This window comes from Sycon ciliatum, chromosome 4 (genome assembly GCF_964019385.1).
Source record: "Sycon ciliatum chromosome 4, ocSycCili1.1, whole genome shotgun sequence".
Classification (NCBI taxonomy): domain Eukaryota; kingdom Metazoa; phylum Porifera; class Calcarea; order Leucosolenida; family Sycettidae; genus Sycon; species Sycon ciliatum.
Window position 1 is genome coordinate 35050827 of NC_088646.1, and position 24122 is coordinate 35074948.

General features: G+C 47.8%; 4 protein-coding genes across 4 annotated transcripts; 2 read left to right on the plus strand and 2 right to left on the minus strand.

Annotated features, from left to right (window-relative positions):
- Positions 1-1147: 1147 nt before the first annotated feature.
- Positions 1148-3322, minus strand: LOC135815874 (uncharacterized). Its single transcript, XM_065329221.1, has one exon. The coding sequence runs from the start codon at positions 3102-3104 to the stop codon at positions 1752-1754; it is 1353 nt and encodes a 450-aa protein (XP_065185293.1). The 5' UTR covers positions 3105-3322; the 3' UTR covers positions 1148-1751.
- A 908-nt stretch (positions 3323-4230) lies between these two features.
- On the minus strand, positions 4231-20056 carry LOC135815875 (26S proteasome non-ATPase regulatory subunit 4-like). The gene is made up of 12 exons (XM_065329222.1): positions 19800-20056; positions 19570-19710; positions 13517-13628; positions 13283-13369; positions 12070-12138; positions 11707-11771; positions 11297-11471; positions 10600-10714; positions 10051-10115; positions 7468-7546; positions 6554-6627; positions 4231-5118 (listed from the first exon to the last, which is right to left on the minus strand). The coding sequence occupies exons 1-12, from the start codon at positions 19820-19822 to the stop codon at positions 4900-4902; spliced, it is 1224 nt and encodes a 407-aa protein (XP_065185294.1). The 5' UTR covers positions 19823-20056; the 3' UTR covers positions 4231-4899.
- A 541-nt stretch (positions 20057-20597) lies between these two features.
- Positions 20598-22180, plus strand: LOC135815876 (growth hormone-inducible transmembrane protein-like). The gene has a single exon (XM_065329223.1). It carries the CDS (start codon positions 20700-20702, stop codon positions 21654-21656), a length of 957 nt encoding a protein of 318 aa, XP_065185295.1. The 5' UTR covers positions 20598-20699; the 3' UTR covers positions 21657-22180.
- A 535-nt stretch (positions 22181-22715) lies between these two features.
- On the plus strand, positions 22716-24044 carry LOC135813531 (2',3'-cyclic-nucleotide 3'-phosphodiesterase-like). The gene has a single exon (XM_065326622.1). The coding sequence runs from the start codon at positions 22716-22718 to the stop codon at positions 24042-24044; it is 1329 nt and encodes a 442-aa protein (XP_065182694.1).
- The last annotated feature ends 78 nt before the right edge of the window (positions 24045-24122 follow it).

Sequence of the window (24122 nt, forward strand, 5' to 3'; positions counted from 1 at the left end):
AATCTCTCCCATCGCTTCATGACCGAGATTCGCTTTACTGTGCTGAGCAGTTTCGTCAGTGTCCAGCACTTGTTTCTTGGAACTCTCGATCTGCTTGCAATGAGAATGGAAGGAAGTTGTGGAAGTGCCGATTCATTCAGCAATGATTGCCCCAATGCCCTGGTGATAGCTCACACCACTTGGTCTGTAGATCTACCTACTGGAAGTACTTTTCATCAGGGAGTAGTACAATACCGGTATTTCAATCACAAACTCAACTATGTGATGTAAGTTTCCACGAAATACAACCATGCAGAGGTGCACGCTCGAGGGGATATACAGACAGTGCTGCTCAATGAAATCCGATCGCGTGAGTCAAGCTAACGCCTTCCACTAGTGCACAGTCCAGTGTTCTCAGGTCTACAGGGCTGCACATTACCCAGCAGGGAGTACTAAAGTTTGTTATTATAAGCCTTGCTCGATAGTTAAACATGTTTTCGATTTCGACAGCATCCGGGTTAAGGTTGTAGTCAGGGGCACTGTGCGTCCTCGCCTTGTGTGAGTGTGCTGCCGGAATCGAAAACATGTTTTAAGTTTGTTAGTACTCCCTGGTACCCAGCGTGACATCGACTCGCATGCTCAGATCTCACTGAGCAGCATTGTTCTTCATCGTTCATCGACATCATTTTAGTGGTGTGGTGGAGTGAGCAGGGAATGAGCTAGACTTCTGTAAGGCCACACGTTTTTATTTCTATGTTTCTCGTCACCTGAAAATCTAAAAACGTATGCGAGAGGTGGAAAAAAAATAAAAAATGACCGAAAAATAAAAAATATTAGACCTTTGTTCACACTAAAATCCACCAATACACCATGCAAAATAGCATCCATAGTTAGCAACTAGTATGTGGTAGGAGCTTCTGTCACAATCTGTGCATGTGCAGCTAGATTGCGCACAAAAATGCCGTCCTTGCATCATGTGTTGCGCAGGCCAGGCCACATTACGTACATGTGCATGAGTGTGCTGGTCCCCACATGCACAGTCAGTGCAGCACAGTTTTTTTTCTTTTTTTCTTCCAGACTCCTGAATCGTATGCGCGCGGGTGACGAGAAACATAGAAATAAAAACGTGTGGCCTAATGGCTAATGGCTGACAATGTCTAGGCTTCCCTTTCACATTTCCAGAAGTTGAAGTATTGATGAACCAGCACAAAGTTGCAATGGAATCCACCTATAATTCCTGATTCTATAGAAAATAATGCGTTTATGCTTGCTTCATATATTGCCCAGCAAGGGAGAAAAAAGAGACGTCAGCATCTTGGAAAGATAACTCTGAAAAGTAGTATGTACTTACAGTACATTGTAGATTGGCGTGCATGCTTACAGTGTAATAAATGTACTTACAGTACATTGTAGATTGGCGTGCATGCTTACAGTGTAATAAATGCCGCAACAATGCACTTGCTATCAACGGTTCAATGAAGAGTCAAGTAATAGTTCACCATCCAGCGCATCAAAGGGTCGGCCAAAAAAGCTAATGCTACCGCTTGCACATGTCTCCATGCTATTACTAGTACGTGTAGTATTGCATATACCGCCCTGTTTGCTTGTCCTCACACCATACCAGCAGTGTTAGATTGCAGCAGTCCTGTCATGTGAGCGTTCTAGTATCATGAATAATACAAATGTACAACAATAGAGCTCGTCTTTCATGAGAACTACATGTAGGTGTCGTTCTCTGAGGAAGCCAGAGTTCTTAATTTTTTCCGCTGCCATTACTCCGGCTGGCGAAGTGACCAAAACTTGAGGAGTTCAGCGTTCAGATCGGGCACATGCTCCTGCAGTTGTTGCAAGCCTCCGTTTTTAGCAACGTAGCTGAGACAAAGCAGCAGCAGCTCTTCACTGCGCTGGCCGTGCGCCATCTTCAGCACCGCCCAGACGTTGTCCAAGTCCATGCGCTGATGAATGAACTCTACGCACTCCTTGCGCAGAAGGGATGCCTCGAAACGTCGTGACAGTACGAACAGACCGCACACGTTATCCGTGGATACGTCGACGTGAGCGCTATACAGATACGTCACAAATGCTTCCAGGGAACTGGCTGCGATGTCGACCATGTCCACTACACACACCAGTGGGCATTCATACGGTACGTGATTGGCAGGATCATCCTCAGCATCTTCCTGGGTAGAGGATGGACGTCCCACCACCAGATGGATGCAGCATGACGTTTGAATACCATACTCGGACAGCACACACGCGTCATCCAGCTCATTCCTCTCGTAGACCAGGCGCTGCTGCCCAACAGCCACTTGGACGCGTGATGCAATGAGCTCCTTCACAGCACGCACTGAGTGATCCAGACAGACGTCCACAGTCGTCATCGGCGTGTTATTGACAGACACTACCTGAAGTGAGAGCATGTCTTGTCGCCATAAAACAGACATCATGGCCTCGCAGCGCATAGCGCACACAGCTCGGTTCGCCAGCACCCGTATACCATAGCCGGCCAGGAAGCATGTGTCTGAAACGAGCGACGGCCGGTTTACGAACCGCCGCATGTTCTCCCGCAGCACGCGGATGTGCTCGCCGGTGAGTACATTCTGCTTGTCCTGTTCAGCTGCCTCCCTCTGCGCCCGTTCAAGCTGCTCCTCCGCGATGCGACAGCGGTGCTGGCATTGGCTCAACGCTGCCTGCATGCTGGCCACATCTCTGCAGCTGCTTGTGTCTTCATCAGCACTAGCGGCTGATGCATGTGCGTATTCTACTCCAGAGCTGGGGTTGCGGATGCTACCGTTTACATGATGCATCTGCCGGCGCGATTCGGGTATCACCTTCGCTTCTGGCGTAACGAGTCGCTCCTCTCCTCCTCCATTCCCAGGCTCTCGAGATGGCGGTCGTTCCTGGTATCGCCCAGAACTCGTTGCAGCTTTTGGATGGGTCGAGGCTGCATCCGCAAATGAGTTCGATCGCCCTGCTACAGGCGCAGCCGAGCCGCGCTTCTTGTTTTTCGACCCAGCACCGGATCCAGATTGGACTTTCCGAAGCAATACCGCCCGTGTTTGGTCCGTTATCGGGGCATCGAAGCCGAGCTGTTTCAGCGCCTCACGAAGCTGATCATCATCCATGCCGCAGTTGTCTCTCAGTCGGGCTCAGGCTGCATTTATAACTGTGGTAGTGAAGATGATCCGATCTATCTGGCTGCATTCAAGTGCAAAATGGCGGGGTTGTCTGCATTCCGTCGTATCCGCTCGACACACCGGCTCAGCGTTTCCTTTCCAAGGGGCAAGATAACTCTGTGACTCGACTTCTGCCTTCAGCCAGTGTTCATTTCAAACACTTGAGATCATTGAACGGCTAAAACCACGATGAGATTCGAAACAAAAAACATTTCGGGACTTTCCCTCCACAGAATCTTACTGTCCCGATATCGCGATATGCACGTGCGCATGCATGCATACGACACTGCATGCACCACCTAGCACCTAGCCTACGTAGGCTACGACTGCCTCTCTGGCATGCACTGCTGACGTTTGCATGTAAAATACACTACTCCCTGCTTTCAATGCACAGATTTTTCACCACAATCATAACCAGGGAGTAGTACTATACCGTATACGGTATTGTACTACTCCCCGATCATAACCCGGTACCAGGGATCCCGGGAGTCGTCAAATACCCATAATAATGACTAGGCCTAATAATGACAGTTCGCATAATCACTCATTGCATAAGGTCAACGAAGGTCAACGCAGCTGTTGACAATTTCGAGCCAAGCAGCCCCCCCCCCCATAATATAATTATGGTACTTTACGACTCCCTGCCCGTACCCTTACCCATGAACCGGCCCCAGGCCAGGAGGTTATGTTACTTATGTACTCCTGTCAATACTGTGCTCAATAGCAGTGAGATTTTCGTCATGCAAACCTGGGCCAGAGGTAAATCGCATTACAGGCGGACGGAAATTTTCCGTACAAGCCAATGTACGGACATAAGCACTGGCCTCACCGCCACAACAAGTATCATCAAAAGTACATACATGCACTCTTGGTTTCATCTGCGTCTGCGATGGTCTAGTCTGAAACGTTTATGGTGCCATATTCACCTTTTCAGGAAAATGATAGCAGAGAATGTAAACAACAGCTGTTGAGCCCAACTGGAAGACAGCCACATACCAGTATGCAACTTTAATACGTTACATAACAATTGACGCAAGCACACTAATACATACTTCTGAAGAACGAGACCTGACACTACAATGTAAGCACAAGTAACTTGTGCTTAGTGTCAGATTTTGAGGAAGTGAGCTATGAAGACCATAGTCAACAAGCATGTGCGGTGTGACACGCAACGAGAGAGCGGAAGGTTAGTCGCACGTACAGCCAACAAACACTTGTCACTTGCCCCGTACCCTGTCGGTCGGGTTGACTTGAAGCAAAAAATAATAGTGAATGGAGATGATGCCAGAGCAATTGCTGATAGATTCGATGCATACATACTGCATGCAAACTTTAAAAAAAGAAAGAAGAGCAAAACACAAACACAGGGTACATGAATAATGATAATCGTGGCAGTGAGATCTGTATGGCGGATGATCACGGGATGAAAAACAGCGCAGGGCATGTAAAAATAGAATACATGTACAAGATGAACACACGGACAGAACACATAATCCTGGTACTAAGAACACACTGATCTATGGACAACACACTACCATCAAGCAAAAATAGATACAGCAGCAGGGACATCAAAACAACACAATAGCACAGTGGTAGCAACAACAAGCTAATGATTTATTGATAAGAAAAAGAAACTCCGCCAGGAAATAGTTGTCTATAGTACAACAGAACAGGGTAAACAGCACTGCATTCCCTACCGTCATTCGGTCCACATTGCAGCACACCAAACGTTTCAAGCTCAACTCTACAAGTCGTCGTCGCTGTCGTCATCCTCCTCGCCATCCTTCTTGCTTGCCTCGCGCTGTGCAGCAGTCTCGGACAGCACTTGTTGAACAGTGTCGCTCTCCATGTCGACGCCGGGAAGACTGCTGAGGACGGAGCGGAGCACGTCGGGGTCATTGAGGGCCTCTGCAATGTCGGCATCATCATCATCCATTGGCTCATCACCATCAGCCATTGCTACCTGCAATATGGAGAGTGAGAAGAATCAAAAGGAATAATATTTCTCTGAATGGTCTGCAGCTATTGAATTTCTCTGATAATTGCTATTGTCTCACAACTGGAGGTTGTTGTTTCAAATCTTTATTCTCACGATAGCCAGTGGCCAATAAGAGATAATAGTGTAAGAAAGGAGAAAGAGTGAGGAAGAATTGGGTGGGCAGAGCCTAGGGGTTAATGACTACTTAAGTGTACGGGCAGGGGTGGTCACTACACGAGCATACAGAGTTGTGCAACAGCAGGGGTATCTGGGATTTGAAGAGAGTACGAGGTGAATAGCAATTTCTGGACATGAAAATAAAACAGAGGCCCACTGGCTGTGTGTTTTACATTTTTCATATCTTTTTGTATCTATTGTATGGCGTAATCCTTCATCTTTCCAAATATGTGACAATTGCTCATGCTGTGATCCCAGAGACTTAATAGCAGGATGTTTTCGACAGGCCAATTTTTGGCCTAAATTTCAGTGTATGGAATTCTGGACATGAAAGTAAAATAGCGTCAATAGGCATCCTATACTGCACCATTTTTGTTATTTTTTCTATTGGTGGACTGCAGTTGGCCTCTTCACACTTCCAGCCAACAGGTCCAAGACTATACAGCGTCTGAGGTGGAGTGCACATGGGGAAGCCAATGATTCGTCCATTACTTCTTATTTTACTCAAAATTCAAAATTCTCATGCGACATAGTACCACAAAACTCGTTGAAATGCCTCCCAAGAAAAGGCTATCAACAAGGCACCGACACGAGGAGAAACTACAACAGCCCAGCTGTCAACTACAACAAGAAAAAACTTCATCGACCTGACTGACTTGACTCTACACGCGACGAAAAAATATTTTACTCGAAATGTCCAGAAATGTACAATGTCCAGAAATAGCAATTCACCTCGTACGAGAAGGGATTTCGCGAAGCTTGGTGGGCAAGCAATTAAAGTAATAAAGGGCCTTGTATAGGGGAGAATGGAGACAGCGATCAGTCCTCGGAGGTGGCAAGTGCCAAGTATGAGAGCGACGTAAATTATACGAAGGTTGCACGTTGCTAGCAGTATGCAGCGAGAGTATATGTGGTGGGGCATAATTGTGGCGCAGAGAATGCGCGAAGAGTATATGTTTTTGTTGTTGTTGTTGTTGTTGTTGTGTATGTATGTATTTAAAGGATTCTCCAAAAGCAAATGGATGCGTATAATGGAAGTCTCCTACCGGGTGGTTAAAACCACATGTGCAAAATTGTGACTTGCTTGAGCTTAGGGGAGTAAGCTACTCAGCAGACATCCCTGGAACACTCAAGAACGGTCCCAACCGTGTCACGGCTGACACCTCAGCCATGGAGGGAGTCAGTACATACGTGGGAATGGCGCACACAGCCAATTTTTTTTAACCCACTGTAACAAACTTACGGCTTCTTCAACGAGTAGTTCCCGTGCCCAGGCTGCATCAGCAGACTCTGAGGTCGAAGTTGTGCCTGTTGTACCTAGAATCATACATGGAACAGCAAGTAAAAATGATGGCCATCAGGAATATCACCAAGGCACAACATTAGAAGTAAAACATATATGTTCCAGTAGATCCCGTAGGTTACCGTTTGCAAGGTCGATGTATTGTGTGCTGACCCGGCACATGTGAGCATGATGCTAGTACTGACTAGACACTGTTAGGACCTGTCTAGACATGCGATTGTCTGTACCGTAGCATTAATCTAGTACATGCATGGCATGCAATACCTGCCGGATCATATGACGGAACTGGTTTGCTGATTGGCTGTAGGTCTGTTCGCTTTATCAGCTGTGCTTGTGTTATAGTACCAGTTTCACTTTGGAGAGGAGAGAGTTTTTTTGTCTCTTTGGAAAGCAGAGTTTTTTGGTCCTGGAGAGAGGACAATAGCAGAGTTGGTATGTCCGTGCCAAGGCACGATGATGTGTGCATACTACTAGTCTAGAGATTTTCGTTCAGTTACGAAGAACAGAAATAAATACAGTCTTCTTTGGAGTCCAGATTCCGTGACCGAACAACATCTGTTCACACATACAGTCAATAACTGAACTCCCCAAGTTTTGCTGCCAACCCAAAGCATAGACAGAGCTGCAGCGGGAAGCAGCTGAACTGGGAGACGGAGTGTGACGCGTACGCACATTCCCCGCATCATCAGTGACTGAGTACCAAGCACTCTAATTCACAGTACGCACTGAATGTACATGGTTGCATTGGACACGGATCATGTGCAGAAAGTACAGCAATGCACTAAGACGAAAAGTAGGACCCAGTGACGCTTTGGTTCACTATCAGCGTTCGAAAACCGAGATGGCAACCTTACCTTCACCACCGCCGCCACTCTGATTCTCCATAGACATTTGCAAGGCCAGCATTAGTTCTTCATCCTCGGTCATGCCAAACTGCATCACCATACAGAACACACACACACACACGCAACATTTTAGATTCCACCCATCAAGCCATTAGTTCTTCATTCTCAGTCATGCCATACTGCATCAGCATACGGAACACACACGCACTCAACATTTTAGATTCCACCCCTCAAGCCATTAGCTCTTCATCCTCAGTCATGCCAAACTGCATCAGCATACAGAACACACACACGCCACATTTTAGATTTCACCCCTCAAGCCAGGATAGTGTGAGCACACCCATGCCATGTACTTGTAGACACAGCGGAATGGCCTAGACAAAGAAGCTGACTTCACTTGCATCGCAGAGAATCGGTTGGCGAGTGAGTAGTCTCGTGCGGTCCACAGCTTTAAATATTGTAAACTCGAAACTCTTTGCGATCCGGATTCCTTAGCGGCTTTAGCGATGGGTGTGAAATCACAAAAAGTTAGCCTGCATGAAAAGTAGAACTGTAGTATTAGAAGAAACTGAGGAGGTTCAATCGCAAACATCTCCAGGTGCAAATGTGTCTGTCCTCGCAAGTCGCGAACTAGAACCGGCACAAATGTTTCCTGGTTTCCAGTAATCTGCCTGAGAACTTGGCATAGACTACTTGTGGTCCGCATACAAAGGGTTAACTCACTCACTCGTGATAAGCCGCACACTGTTGCAATCTGGACATCATGTACTTTTGTACATGTAACGGTATACTGGTACAGGATGTACATATACACGTATATGAGTATTATGCTCCCTAGCGCCAGCAATGTCGTTAGGTTGAGCACTCTTACCTTAGCGCGAACCCTTGCCGCTCGCCTTGTGCAACGCTCACTGCTCTTGGAGCATTTCGAGCACTCTTGGCGGGGTTTGCAGCTCTTTATAAAAATGCTTTGTTTCACGGGAACGTATTTCATTGCGAAGAGCTGCGCTTCGGTCCTCTGAGCTGTGCTGATGAGCTCTAACAGAGCGAAACAGTTGCTGTCCACAGACTTGAGTATACACGTAGAAGTCACGGCTCGCTATAGGTAGAGATGTCAGAGTGGTTACGTAATCGCCCTAAAATCGTGTCGCAGGACTGACCATAGCAGCTACAGTCACGCGTGGCACACGACCATGATCCTGCACTAGGCTGAAAAAATCGCGTGGGCGTGCAAGCAGCATACTTCCATGGCCTCGTACAGCAGCCCAAGCTTGTTTTTGAAATGTTTGGAGAGGAAGAAGGCGAAGAGCAAAGAGAAAGCCCCTGTTCGGAGTTTGAACTAGCAATCTGCGTTGTGTTTTCGCGAAGCTGCCGGTGAGCCAAAGTAGGTTATTTTCGTTTGTTTTTTTTTTCGGTCCCTGCGCATCGTTGCACGCCTTGGATTCGCTCACCATCGTCTTCCGCGTCCTTGAATTTAGTTTCTTGCCGTGCTTGCTTGCGCACCATAGTTTTTTGATCTTTTTGTGCGCACCTGTGTGAGCAGGGTACATATGAGTGGTCTACGTGCGTGTTCAAGTAGTGGTTTCAGTTCTGATGAGAGGCCCAAAGGAACAACGTGATTTGTGCGTTGGATCATCTCTGGCTAAGCAGCTCGAGGTAAACCAAATCGACACGATATCGAATGGACTGGTCTTGGAACAGAGCAAGGTGAAAGATGAAAATAACTGTACAAAACACGTCCCAATGTTCCTGGATTCTCACTGGCGTAGCTGTTCGATACTACATTAGTAGCTTGCGATAGAGAAACAAAAATGCTTGATTCCGACAAGGTGTTGTCCTTTCCCGTCCATGGCGAGACGAACTAATTAATTTTGTTGCTTGGAGTACGGATTCGTCGTAATTTTTGCACTTTCCCTCAGCTCTGCACTTTGTTCCCCATGGCAACCGCTCATGATGCACTGGGCAAGTTGACGGCTTTTGTGCCATCGCATCTTGCTGTTCGTGTGCAGTGGTGCATCCCTCAGCACGACAATGGCGGGTGCCTGTCATCCTACTTTGAGCGCGTATAAATACCGCTTCCATAGCTTGGATTCACCTAAAATTTGACCAGTACGGAGCGTTTTGGATACTGATTCGATTGGTATATCACTCATTCCTCTGGTTTCAAGTTAGATTTTTCGTCTGATATCGCTACTATAGGTCACACACTCTGGTCTCCAGGATCAAGTGTGCACCGTATCGAGACAAGAACGTACAGAATACGACCCCTTCACCCCAGTCCGACATCCGATTCAGTCGGGTAGTCGTACAACACTTCAATCCAGGAGCTTGTGCCTGGCAGGTCCGTATGGTGTATGGCAAAGTGTAGTGACAGGATGTACATGTTGGCGGTGCACGTGTTGAAGCACTTGATTACCCACCCCTACTACGTTTGATTACCCACGGCACTTCAATACATGTACGTATTTAATATCCAATTTACGGCATTATATACTAGATGCAGACTTTGCCAGCACCACACGGAACACTACCAAAGCAGAAAAAAAGGAATAGATGCAAGTACTGTGAGCATCAGTGAGCTGCAAACTTTACCTCTGCACCAGCATCCCCACCGACACGTTGTGCCAACTGCTCATTTCCACCAGTCGGCGCTGCAGCTGAGAACAAAGCAGATAGGATGCATTAGATATACAGTCGACTCCACCTATAACGAACTCGCATATAGCGAACCGTTGTCCATGTCCCCGTTTGAACCATAGTGTACAAGTAAGTGCATTTCTGTTATAACGAACTTCGGCTATAAAGAACTAATTCTCCTGCGCAATAGTGTTTGTTATATCAGGAGTCGATTATACATGTATTGCACTAGCACTTCAACCAACACACAGCTAAGAACGCAGCATCGAAGGTCACTTTGGAATGAAATATGAGCAACGTGTTTCAGGCGATAGGTCGGCTGAGAAAGAGCACCACTGGAGTGCTTTCTTGCAGAGGTAAGAGTCCAGACTGTGTACACATCAAAGAACCATGTGTGTACTTTTGTAAATCCCAAAAATGCTACATAGTGCAGGGTGGCAGTTGAAAGTCACTGGAAATACCCCTGGAAATGGCACAGGACATTCCCACAAGACAGGCCCCTACCTGTTGTTTCAGTTGGAGCTGTTGAGGCTGTAGTCGCTTCCGCACTACCCTCGCCGGTCGTTCGCTGTTCTGCCTGTCGACGTGACCTCTCCTCTTCCATTGACACCCGAAGTGCCTAAGAGAACAGAGACACACACACAGACGCGACTACATGTAGTTTTCCCTCGCTACAGTCCATTTCAAAACTATAGACACGTACCTAGGCAAAAACCGTTATGCCAGCATCAATACCACATAAAATCTGTGATCACTTTGTGCATAAATTTTTCCAAATTGGACGTCTGTTATCCAATCGTTTAGAAACTATATGAGAGTAACTGTGGAGCGGACCTGAGCAATATTCCGAAAACTATTCTCAAAAAGTTCCAGCCAAATTTGAAATATTTCAAAAACACTGCGCGTCTATAGTTTTGAAATGGACTGTAAGTTCATAGCAATGCACACCTTACAGGTTGAAAATCCAAGAAGCAACATATAGTACTGTGTATTGCTAGGTTCACGATATTCATCCTGGGACGAGTCAACCCAGCCACCCTGAGTTCTTACTTGTCAATAACCACCATTGTATTGGAGAACACATCTACTGTAGTACGCAATAGCTCACTCAGCATCATCACTATCATCCGGTATCCTGGATCGAGTATGATTTTGGTAGGAATAAAACACACAGCCCAATCGAGTCATGTACATGACTTACCATTGCAAGTTCGGGGTCTGCCGATGGGTCCACACCGAAGTCAAAGTCGCCATGGGCGCCACCGCCACCACTGGATCCACCTCCACTATAATTGCCGCTGGCACCGATAATAGGTGACGTCATAAGTGCATCTGACAGCTGATTGGCCGAGGCAGGAATGGTGACCAGGTGACAACTGCCCACAACAAGAAAGCAGTCACCAGCCATGCACAAATGAAAGGCTTTACATGTATTACTGACTGCTGACTACTCGTAGAGTCATGATCGACATGCACAGAATGCAACCAATGATTGGCATGGGTCTTCAGTCAGGAAGATGTGAACACAAATACATATAGGTCATACACACACACACACACACACACACTCCGCAACAAAACAAAAGCACATGCAGAGAAGAATCATCTTACGTTGCTTCTGCTTTACCGCCATTAACGTATTTGATGAAGCTCTCTAGCTTTCCTGAGTTCTCTTCCTGAAAATGTAACAGCAAAACGTTTACAGAAGGGCGATCAGATGTAAGGGGAAACTACAAAGGATCATTGCACCGTTAGCGCTTCGTGCCAGGCACATACAAGAGTACACAAGTAGAAGCACTAACTCTATCAAAAAGATATGTAGGGGTACAAGTACATAACTACGGCATTGTCTGAGGTCTTTTGTATGGAGTGGCATCACAAATGACAAGTAGAGGTTTCGCCACTCCATACCTGTACAAAGCAATGGGAGCATACACATGTACGGTGAGCATGAGCTCGTCATTTCACACTTACAATTTCACCAAAATTAACAATGTCAATTGAGACGTTCTCCTTCTTGAGCCGCATTGCCAGCTTCTTGAGCTGTGAGAATAAGAACAACACGATGAAGCCAAACAGAGTCCAGTCAGCATTGTTCGCTGGCCCATAGATTGATCGAACACCGATGTTCGATGGGGTAGGAATTTTGAAATTATCGTAACTTGGTCAAGTCTCAGTCTTTTGGAGAGATCGAAATATGTAGGTCGAAGAGAAAACTCTCAGCTGTCGCCTCGAACAATTTTCAAAGCGATAGAAAAATCGGTTCTTGAGTTATAGCACTCGTAATGTTGGTCCCGGGAAATTCGCGCTCAGAGCGAGATGTTTGGATCAACGGCCGGGATTTTCCCTGCTTACGTCACCTGTTGACAAGGCTACACCGATTCCACTTCAAAAGTAGGTTCCCGGGAGTTGCTACGAAATATTTTGAGTTTGATACGAGCAACATGAGTGAAATGGTGGATAGAGATTGATCTCGAGCGTTAGCCCAGTGCTGGTGTGCTTTCCCTGGCTTGCAGCTCTGGGCCAGTGCATCCCGTGGAGCCGAGTGTAGGCTCATCGCGCTCCTCTCGTCAAGGCCTTTCCAGGATGCCCAAGATCGTGGAAGTTGTCCAGTGCAAACTAAAGTTACGTCCAATTTAGGTACAGATTTGGTGATTGTGTGGGCTGATTTATATTTCAATCGGCCAGTAAAGGGTTAACTACTCAATCTGCGGACAGAATTGTTTCGTGCTTTGTGGACTTATCAACGCAGCACAGAGAAAATAAGGCCGAACCAGGCGCGTGCGCCGGTGTCCTTCAAGGGGGGGGGGGGGTCCGGGGAGTCTCCCTGGGAAATTTTTCAAAAAATGAAGCAAAATCCTGCATTTTGAGCGGAAAAAGGGGGGGGGGGGGTTCCGGGCACCCATACGGGGCACGCGCCTGCGAACCTTGTTAACTAAGTACATGTACACTGTTGCATTGCAATGGACTGCGGAGTGGGTGACTGGAATGGGAATGGACAAAGAAAACCAGTGCAATGCCAACACCTGTGCCCAACCTTCAACAAACAAACCTGCAGAGCGCCTAGTACTCACAGGTCGAAGATAGGACAATAAGCATAGCATCATGACCAGGGTATCAAGGAACACACGCATGCACACGCACGCGCACACACACACACACACACACACACTTAGTTCAACAATACCTCGGCATCGTCCTGCTTGACCGGGCTGCCCACAAATGCTACAATGCGCATCTTCGCGTTCTTCACCTTTCGGTGGCGGAGAGCAAGCTGAAACGAGGAAGAAAGAAAGAAGGTCAAGCTCGAGAAAAGATAGCAGCAAAGGACACACAAAATAGGCAAGTATCACAGCACAAAAGCACATCAGAAGCAGCAGCAGCAGCACACCACTTTGAGCAGCAGCAGCACACCACTTACATGAGCAATGCGAACACCGACAACGAAGTCAATAGCACCAGTGGGCTCAACTTGGTGAAGACGAGTAATGATATTCCCAAGGGTTGTGGTGAGTGTGACAAGTACTTTACCTCTGTCGCACGTAATGTGTATAGCATATAGAACACATATACAGACACACAGACACATACATAAACACATGTACACGCAAGCACGAACATACGCACACATACATATTCATACACGTACATACGTACAGCACTTCAGCAAGAGGAAGCAATTGAACAAGACCCCACACCAGCAACTGGCAACAAAATACATGTACTGTAAAACACCTAATATTGGCGAGGTATCGGTGGTACACAAGTTTGCGATTTATGTGATGGGTGCCACCAAGAGTACATAAGCCCCCAGAGTGTGCAACGCCTGATCCAGCTCTGCATAGGGTCTTGGTCGAGCGGAATCGGATCTTTGCGTCATAATACCGTACACATCTGAGGGGAACCCGGGGAGTCGCGGGTACTCTCGGATCAAAATCAATGGTGCCCTGCCTCGAGACCGGCCTTGCGCTGGTGTGGAGTGTACGCATGACATCAGAAGATCCGATTCCGCTCGACCAAGACCCTATGCAGAACTGGATCGGCGTTGCACACTCTGGGGGTTATGTACTCTTGGTGCCACATCGCTCACTTTGAACTCCCACAAACTCTTGCTAAGTACAGTACTCGGGAGAATGAAGTTCCATATGAAGACATCCAAGAAGAAGATTGCCTGATGAGTCCAGCGGGGACGAAACGTACGTCGCAATCGAGCTATGTCGTTGCTGTGTCATCTTCTATGTGCCATGTGCTACTTGATGTACCAGCCTGCTATGTCGGATACCGCCAACCATGCATCGACTAGGCGCCAGGCGCGAACTGATGGTGGTGGTGGTGAGAAGGAGAGCTCTGTGCTAGAACTTTGCAGCTTAGAGAGCGTGTGTGGGCAGGCGTGTGTTTACCGCCATATTGCCAGGTGTGTCTTTACCACCATATTTATCAACCATAAGTACAGTACTGATCAATGAAATCCAGTCGCGTCACTCAAGTACGAGCCAGGTGTTGCGCAGCCATAGGCCTGCGAACACTGGGCTGCGAAATGATGCAAGGCGCAAACTTGAGTGACGTGACTGGGTTTCATAGAGCAGGACTGTAGTTTAGTGCATGCACCGTTCTGCACACACATGTAGTGCACCAGTGTGCGTGCATGCACTGTTCGCTGTCTGTACAGTGTAGCTATACATCTACACAACGTGCAGCTGCACCTTATAGAAATGTTGTGACCTGGCTTGAAGCTTATTGTTGTTCCCGTTCACCGTCAGGCATAGTCTTCGTGGCGGTCCTATTAGTGTTGCTTGCGACACAGGCTTTTGACTGACCCTCGATCATGGTCGGGTCATGACAGAGACACTGTGCTGTCATTATCCATGCCACTAGGTTCCTGTCTGTTTCTTCATGCAGCTGGTTGGTGGTGGTGTGTGTGTGTGCATGCGTAGGTTTGCTTGCTTTCTCGCTGGCAAGCTAGCCCATTGGTGCTTGTGATAAATTCCATTTGATTGGCCAAATTTGGCCTCTGTTTGAAACGCTACTATGCAAAAAGATCGATTTATTCCTGTACAGTATTAGTCCACAGGCCAAGGTGCAAAAAAGTGACTTTTCGTTCCCGTTCGAGGGGGACCAAGGTTTGACATGTGCAAATGATAGAGAATACATAGAGCTTTCAGGATCTGTGTCACTTGACCCAGAAACATGGGGCTTTGTTGACCAAATCAACGAAATACTTCTTGAAGAGTGTTACCATAGCAACCAAAGTGATAATTCCCAATTTAGGTATCTTGCAGATTAAATACCAACAGTGTTGCTTTGGAATGAAGTAGCCAAGGCCCAGACCTAGCTGTGTACACATTTTCATGATGATCGGAGGTGTTTTACTACAGTCAGACCTCGTTTATCCGGTCCTCGTTTATCCGGATCCCTCGCCATCCGGAAGAAAATCGCTGGTTACCGATGTGCAGCATATGTTATGCATACAACATAACCGGACCTCGCGATCCGCATACCGGTGCATGATTTTGTGTACAAACTGGTTAAAATGTGTACAAAATGCTTCGTCGTATCCGGTTGCCTGTGGCTGGCTAGAGCTTGCAGAAGCTAGTATCAAGGAGTTGTACAAGCAAATGAGGTCCTTGACCTGCTGGGTGTGTGCGGACAGCACTCAGTTGCATGCACTTGTCATTTTTCTCGCTTGTTTTACATACTGAGCACGCTAGTTGTACTGCATAGAACCTGTCTACATGTATGTATGATGTCACTGCTTTTGACATGCCACATGCATGTACAGTATGTGTGTTCAGTTATCCGGTTACCTCGCCTATCCGGATGTTTTTGTGGAAAACAGATGTGTGCGGTTAAGCGAGGTCTGACTGTACCTCAATAGCATTTCTTAGAATAGAACACAATAGCGTCAATACACGGAATGCAATATACACTAACCATGCTTATGCAATCAACGGAATTCCGCCACTACACCTTGCAGTTCATTTTCCGCGTTTCTCTCCTCATCAAGCCCCACATACTAGTAGTAGTACTGTTCTTTCAATCAAATGAACCCCTCGATAGGCATACTGCCTTTGGGTCATTTCACAATAGTAATACATTGTAATAATGTATGTCACATTTGAGAACATATTATACAACAAGGAGCCTGCACAAAATAGGAAATAGGACAAGTACACTAGAAGGATAATTTATTATTTCCTAGCATGAAGTCTCTGATTATAATAATAAAGTCTTAGTACTGGCATAATCTGTAAAGTTACTATTACTGTCACGCTTTCATGGGTCTCCGGACATTCCGATCATATTTCATGCCTAACTTTTCTGGTATAGGAGCTCCAGTAAGAAGATCATAGGTCCTCTGGAAACAATTTAAAATGAAGGTACAGGTTAAATTATAATGACAATATTACAGTCATGTAGATAATATGATAAGAAGAAGATGTGCTATCACCCGTGCTGCGGGATGCGGTTGTCGGCCAAAGAAAGACAGTTCTTTGTGGAACCGCACTGCTCGGTTGTACTGCTTTCCATCTAGCGCTGCTGAGGCAGATGCATGGCCGGAAATACCAGATTCAATCAGCACATCCAAAAGTCCAGCATCTCTGAATCGCTTTCCGATAACGGCCATGAATGTGCATGCAACATGAAAAGCACCAAGCCGCAGCACAACTGATGAGAACTCATCTTGTCGTTGAGAAATCACATCCAGGGCCTTGGCATAGATGGCTTGGTCAAAAACAATCAGTGAGAAGGCCATTCCTGCACGCTCGCACCGGCTGACGCATTTCTTGAGGATACCATACACTGTGGAAAGTTCAGTAGGAGAAGCATTCACGACAGGACAGTATGCAAGCACGGAGCGAGGAGGGGTACTAGCACTGGTTGTAAGACCATTAAATGCTGACCACGATGGCACATCTTGATTGGGATTCTCTTCGGACAAAGACATCACAGGATTGCAGAGATCTGCATCCCGACACGCCCTCACAAGCCGCCACGCAAAGTCTACAAGACCAACAGCGTCTGTACCATCGTGCTTTACACCATCCAACTGCTCTATTGTAGCATATGGAAATCGTGGCGGGTTGACCTTCTGTCGGCCAACAAAATCCGGGAGCGATTCTGGCTCTAATGAAAGGGCTCGCTTCCGCTTCTTTCCCCCAGAGCTCTCAGTAGCAGCCATCGGCTGTGTAGCGGACTGCTGTTCAGGCTGTGTAGTGGATGGCTGTTCAGGCTGCACAGCGGGCTGCAGTACAGGCTGTGGAACGGACTGCTGTTCAGGCTGCATAGCGGGCTGCAGTTCAGGCTGTGGAACGGGCCGCAACACGGGTTGGACCACAATGGTGTTGGTACAATGGGTCGTGCCCTTTCCATCCAATGTCTCCTCGTTAAGGTCGTTGTTGTCAGCAACGTGGAAGAATGGCATGGAGAGATCGACAATATCCGGAAGGCCGTCAGTAGCCTCCCTGCTGTGGAGTTTACTTTCGGCCATCCGTGTCTCTCTCTCCAGCACCTGGGCGTACGCAATGCTGTGGCCAAATCTGTTCAGTATGGTCACAAGTCGTTCACTTCTGTACAGATGGTGTACAGCCAAACCAAGAGCAACATGCTTTGGTGGCACGATAGTTGTGCACTGGAACACTAGGTCCTGTGCAAAGGACATCACACAGCGGTTGAGCGTGGAATCAACTTCAAGCTTGCTGGATGCTGCTGGTATATTGTCATGCTGGCCTGAGCTCAAAAACCACACAAGGAAATTGTGGAGCAGGGCAGGAATGCACTGCTCAGCTTGCTTCACTGAAATCATACCAGTGCTGCTGCCAGGACTTGTGCTTGTAGTGTCGAAACTCTCTGCCTGTTGCTGACAGGCATTCCGCAGGAGCCTAGCCGAATGGTATACCAGACGTATGCTGTCCTGCATAATAACAGTCTGGTGCACATCCACTTCAGCGGGGCGTCTGGGTGCTCTTGTTCCATAGTTGGTAGACCTACTGGTAGTGGTACTAGCGATACCCTCTTGGCTCTCACAGGCGCTAGCACTAGGACTGTCACCAGATTCCTCACTCTCGCTTTCGCTCGCAGCGTCCCTGTCATACAGTCGTGCTATTATCACTGGTGCACGTTCCGTGGCGTAAACCAACTCGGATTTATTCCGTGCGCGGGGACGAGAGAACGTTATGGACTCGCCATACTTATCCATTAGTAGTCCCTTGACTCTTTCGTTTCTCGCTAGCGCTGTCCCTTCTATGGACACTTGATTGAACAATCGAGTCAGGTCACTGACGGTCCGAACCAAACATTCCACAAACAGCAGCGTTTCTACTTCAGTAAAAAAATCTTTATCAATCTCGGTGCCCGCACTGGCAACAGGCGCACAAGTGGCTGCGCTCTCGCCCTGATCTTGCAGCCTAGCAAGTGTTTTGGCCCGAGTATATTCTCGGTAGCAATACTTATGATAGTACGCTTCGCGTGCTATCAAGCAACTCGAGCCTATTGCTATCAAGATCTTGTCGTCCTGCCTGATCTCGGCAGCGGCACGAAGGGTTTGCTCGCCATCCTCGGATTGCAAGAGCGACGTTGTTTGCTTAGTGCTTTTGCCTGGAATCTTCTTTTTCAAAGAGCCGCAGAAAATGCAGGTTTGACGGCCTGGCTCGACAATTGGGGCCTGCACAGATTGCCGAGTGTTCCGGCGGGGTTTCGGATCAACTGATTCCATACTCCAGTGTCCATATCATATCTCTATCCCTCGACAGGCCATCGCCTCTGGGAGATATAATTTATGCTTATAATTATGTCAGTCACCAAAACTTCTCTATCTCGACGATTCCTTCATCTGGCGCAGTAAAACATTATCGTTTCCCTAACCTGCGTGCTCAGTCGAAGGGAGACATGTATGGTTGCCCAAGGATGAAGGAGCACTCCTTGGGCTACCCGAAACAGTCGCCATGGATCGGTTGGTCGTGTAGAGTAAGCCCTTTTCGGCTTTCTTTGTTGTATCCGACTGCTTCAATTTCTTCTAGTTCTGCAGTGCCGCCCCACGTGCCGCGCCACGTGAAAGCGAAATTCAAATTTGAGCAGGCTCTCCGCGTACTCAAAATTGCAGGAGACGACAACTGCGCACTTGGGGTCGTTCCGAAAATTGGAACCAAAAGGGCTTACTCCGCACGAAAGCCCCAGCTCCGGGGATACCCAAAAGTAGTTTCGAGTAGCCCGAGGGGTCCTCTTTCGGTTCGCCACAACCAAACTTGGTCCCCCCTGAGCGGGAGCGAGATTTTTTTATCTCGAAAAATTTCAACCCTGGCCTGCGGACTATATTCTCAATATAGGTCTTCACCATCGTGATCAAAATGAGGCTGAAGAAGGTTTCTCTGCCACATGTATGATTTCTGTATAATTTCTGGAAATTTCTATTAGATCCTACATTTGTACGTCTAGTTTTAATTTTCAAAATATTTTTACATTCATAGACGGAAATACCTCGTAAATGTGGAAACACCAAACGTGTTTTCTGGGCTTTCCTGCTGTTTTGCTCTGCAGATAACATTCACAGCATCCTCCTGTGCTTGTAGACGGGTGGGCAGGAAATCGCCATTTCTCATCCAATCACTGTCATCAATGCTGCAAGAAGCAAACCATCGACCAGCACAAATTTAGATTGAGAAGTCTAACACCTTTATTGTACTATTCCACTGTTTCGTCTAACTCACCATATCATGGTCGCCTCAGGCATGTTGGCAAAAGTTGTGATTCAACCCAAAATAATACAAAAACAAACTCTTGGCACCTAACGGACCCGCGCTAGTCTCTTATAACTGTTTCCTCCCTGAAGCCTTACTGTTTTGTTCAATCTGCTCCTTGATGAGACTTTCCAAGAGTTCTCACAAAGGCTAAAACGATTTCGAATTTTCACAAAGTGCCTCAACACAAAATAACCAGAGTTACAATTTCACAAACAAACTTGAAATCGTGCACTCTTTCACTTTTTTCCAGCAGGCGCTAGGCATCATCCAACAAAATCAGAAATCGCGAAAGCTGGCTGCATACGTCATCAACAGCACAAGTCCAGGGCTGGCTTGGGAGTACTAAAATAACTGGTTGATAACCGTTTTTTTAGTACTCGCTGCGGCCGCTGCCTGCATGGCCGGGGTCAACTCCCGTTTTTTTTGGGAACCAGGGAGTCGACCCCCTCCCTGGTGGGAACAAACTGGAATGCATACACACCCAGGTACGGTACAATTCTACGCGTAGTACAGTGCAGTATAGTCTACGCGTATACGGTAGATCTACGATACCGCAATACGGGGCGTGTGTACGGAATTGGGGCCAGGGAGGTGAACTCCCTGATTAGATTGGGGGCAAGAGCCACAGGACAGTGCAGCAGTCACAGGTACAATCCGCCCCGCGGGGTGCGGGCCCGCCCCCGGCCTGGCCCGTCCTGACATCATGACGTCGTTTGTACCTTGCGCAACGCGTTAGTTATCTCATCAGGCCAGGTAAAAATCGAGTCAACACCTCGATTGGAGAAGAAAACCTTTCATTCTTGAAAGAAGCTTTGCTGTCTGGTTGTGTAACGTGACTGACGGACCTTGCGAAGAGCAACATTTACAATGACCATTCTCAGCCGTTTCGTTGCTCCCATGAGGAGTAGCATGAACGCATGCAGCGGAGCTCGTCGCTTTATGCGAGTTCGAGTTCCACAGAATGCTCGTGCTGATGCCAACAAAGTAAGCAACACAGTGGAGGATGCTGCTTCTCGGTATGATCGCTATGGAAGGATCTTCCTGGGCTCTGCTTGTGCTGCTGGAATCGGTGGTCTGTGTCTGTATGGAATCAGTGGCTCGAGAGAGATGTCTCTAGGTGAGCGCTCAGTGATGTGGTCGCCCGTGGTGCGTGCTCGCATCAGACAGACATTTGGCTACTTTACTCTGGGTCTGGCCACTACTGCTGGTGCTGTCGTAGCTCTGCACCGCACTGGTGCCTCCATCCGTCTCATGCAGATGATGCAACAGCGACCCATACTCAGCTTCCTGGTGCCCTTGGGTGGATTGATGCTGACGAACGGCATGAACACGGCCATTCCCTACAGAGAGAATGGTGTGAATTTGGAGAAGTTTGGTCTGATGTTGCTCTGTAACGGCATCGTTGCTGGCATCATCTCGCCACTGACCATGCTCGGAGGTCCTCTCCTGTTGCGTGCTGCTGTTATCACCGGCGGTGCAATGGGCGCTCTGTCGCTCACTGCCATGTGTGCGCCATCTCACCAGTTCTTGAACTACGGCGGTCCGCTGTCCTTGTGCCTGGGCGGTATGTGCCTGGCGACATTCGGTGCTGCTTTCCTGCCGGCCGGCGGTGCTGCTGCAGCCGGTTTCCACGCATTCTACGTGTATGGTGGCCTGGTGCTGTTTGGTGGGCTCACGCTCTATGATATCCAGCGCATCGTACACCGTGCAGAAACCTCTGCTCAGTTTGACCCGGTATCTGCATCCCTGTCTGTCTACATGGATGCTATCAATATCTTCATCCGTGTCGCCATGATGCTGGGCAACAACAAGAGACGGCGGTAAGCTTTTCGTTGCTGGTTTCTGTCACTGAAATTTATCTTTCCATCCCCGCTGTAGCTACTGCTGTCCTGTGTGCCGCAAGGCTATCATGCCTCCCATTCTTTACCTGTCTTTTCTGGCGCTGACACTGTATATCCTTTTCTTGCTAGTTTTCGTTGAATCCTATTATCTGCTCGCCTGAGTTTCTTCTGCTTGCTATGCTATGCCCTGCTGTCCACTTCTTGAACCTTATGCTGAGGTCTAAGCTCTCACTCTTTTTGCTTATACTAATAGTACATTATACAATGTAATTCGACTATGTGTGTGTGTGTGTGTGTGTGTGTGTGTGTGTGTGTGTGTGTGCGCGCGCGCGCGCGCGAGCGTGCACCTTTTTGCCTGAAGCCTCAGTTCGCAGCTTCATCTGCTGTATAATGCATGCCAACTTTTATTCACAACTTCAATATGATACGAGCTGGACTGGTAAACTGTTTCTCTGTGCAAATTGTGACTGGCATTGTGAATGATGACTTCTCAGTTCCCACCAACGACTTCATGTGTATGTGTGTGGAAGTTAGTTTACTTTGTCACAAACGACGTGAATGATTGCAGTCGGGGCCGGCCAGCACGGCTGCAGGCCAGGGAGCTCCGGAGTATTTTTTGTGTCATTGACAGGAAATCAACAAAAATCGTTTGATGTCATTGATTGCGTCATTATCACGTGCTCAAAAAGCAAGATGTGGGTAGTGAATTTTGTTCCTGTTTCGAAATTTTATACATGTGCGGATCTGTTCGTTTGTATTGCCGATCTTCTTCCTTTCGACCTGTTTTCCTACGTTGTTCTTCTCCAGGATCACACCTATGTCTATGACTACTAAGTTAGTTCTAGCTTTAGACCTTTGTAGTACTTCAGTCTTGGTGGTATTGGATAGTAGTGTAGGTGTGACTGGCACGTGTTTTCTTTCTAATTCTACTCTGATGCAATCTAAATAACTGCCATTAATTTTTGACAATTTTCCGGTGCTCATGTGGACAACTGTTTGAGCCGGGCGTGCCGGATCCGTACTTGTGAAATTGCTTTCAGCCATGCCATGGTCCGGTCACTTTGCGTTTGTGCAAAGTGCTCGATCTCAAGCTCTGCTGCGTCGCTCCAGAGCGATCTTTCTGATGAGGGGACTGCCTGGCAGTGGCAAAAGCAGAATCATCAAGGACCACATATCGCGATTGCTACCTAGCGCCACCATTTGTTCGGCTGACGACTTTATGATGCAGGATGGAAAGTACTGCTTTCAGAAGACAAAGTTGAAGGATGCCCACGCCGACTGCTTCAAGCATAGCATGGCTGCTGCGGCTAGACGTGTGCCTGCACTATGCATTGACAACCAGCACACTGCAGCCTGGACAACCCATAGGGTGCTCTTGCTAGCTCGGGCATACCAGTACATGGTGTTTGTGCTGGAGTCTCGTACACCGTGGAGACGTGATCCGGCCGCGTTGGCAGAGAAATGCATACATGGTGTCGGTGAAGAGCACGTTGAGCTTGCTCTGAAGGCCTATGAACCAATGCTAGCCGAATACTATGGGTGGTTTCTTCCACAGGCTGAGTCGGCATATCTAAATCGTGTGGCACGGCATTACTTCTCTCTGTCACTCTCAAGGAGTTATTCATTCTCAAACTGGTACAACTTGCTGCTGTCCAGTACGAAGGCAGTAGATAGCTTTACAAAACTTGCTTCAATAGATCCCAGCCGTCACTATGCCAGCGTGGATACAGTGTTGTTTGCAAATGCAACACCGTTTTTAAACGCTGCCAACAACGGAGGTGGGGAAGAAGAGGTGGAGCAGGATTTGAGGAGGCGGGTTTGCTATAGCACGTCAAGGAAGGTCTGCTCGCACCTGACCTCGAGTGCACCTCTCCGTGTCTTCTCCGTGTACTTCACGCCACGCTCGTGCGGTGCGCGAGTGTTCGTACCTGAGCAGGTCGTCGACCTGTGTGAAGCAGCGGACGAGCATGAAGATCGCGATGTGGGTGTGGAATGCAGCGCTGACTCGCCGGCCTTGGCTGATGCTGAAGTGGCAGCCATGCAAGACGGTCCGGTGACCTGGGCAGAGCGTGAGCAGTTCTGCCCATTCTACAGTACCAGCGAGCCTGGCGCACTGGTGCACGTACGGCTGGGCCAGCAGGATGGTCTAGCGCAGCGCCAGTGCATTGATGACCTCACAACTATAGTGCAAGATGAGATTGATAGAGCAGCTCAGGCAGCAACTGGTCATGACAATTGCGATGTGGTTAATTTAGGTGATGCCACTGTCAGAGAATATGGGGACGCTTGGGTCGTCTATTTCAATAAGCCCATTGAGATCCAGGGCCTCTTCACTGGATCCTACAATTCCAGTAAGCTCTCAGCAACCTGATGCTACTGTTGTCATTTGCTGGCGTGCGCATTGCTGGGATATCACTCCATGACCAGTCCAGGGTTGACCTAGAGTCCT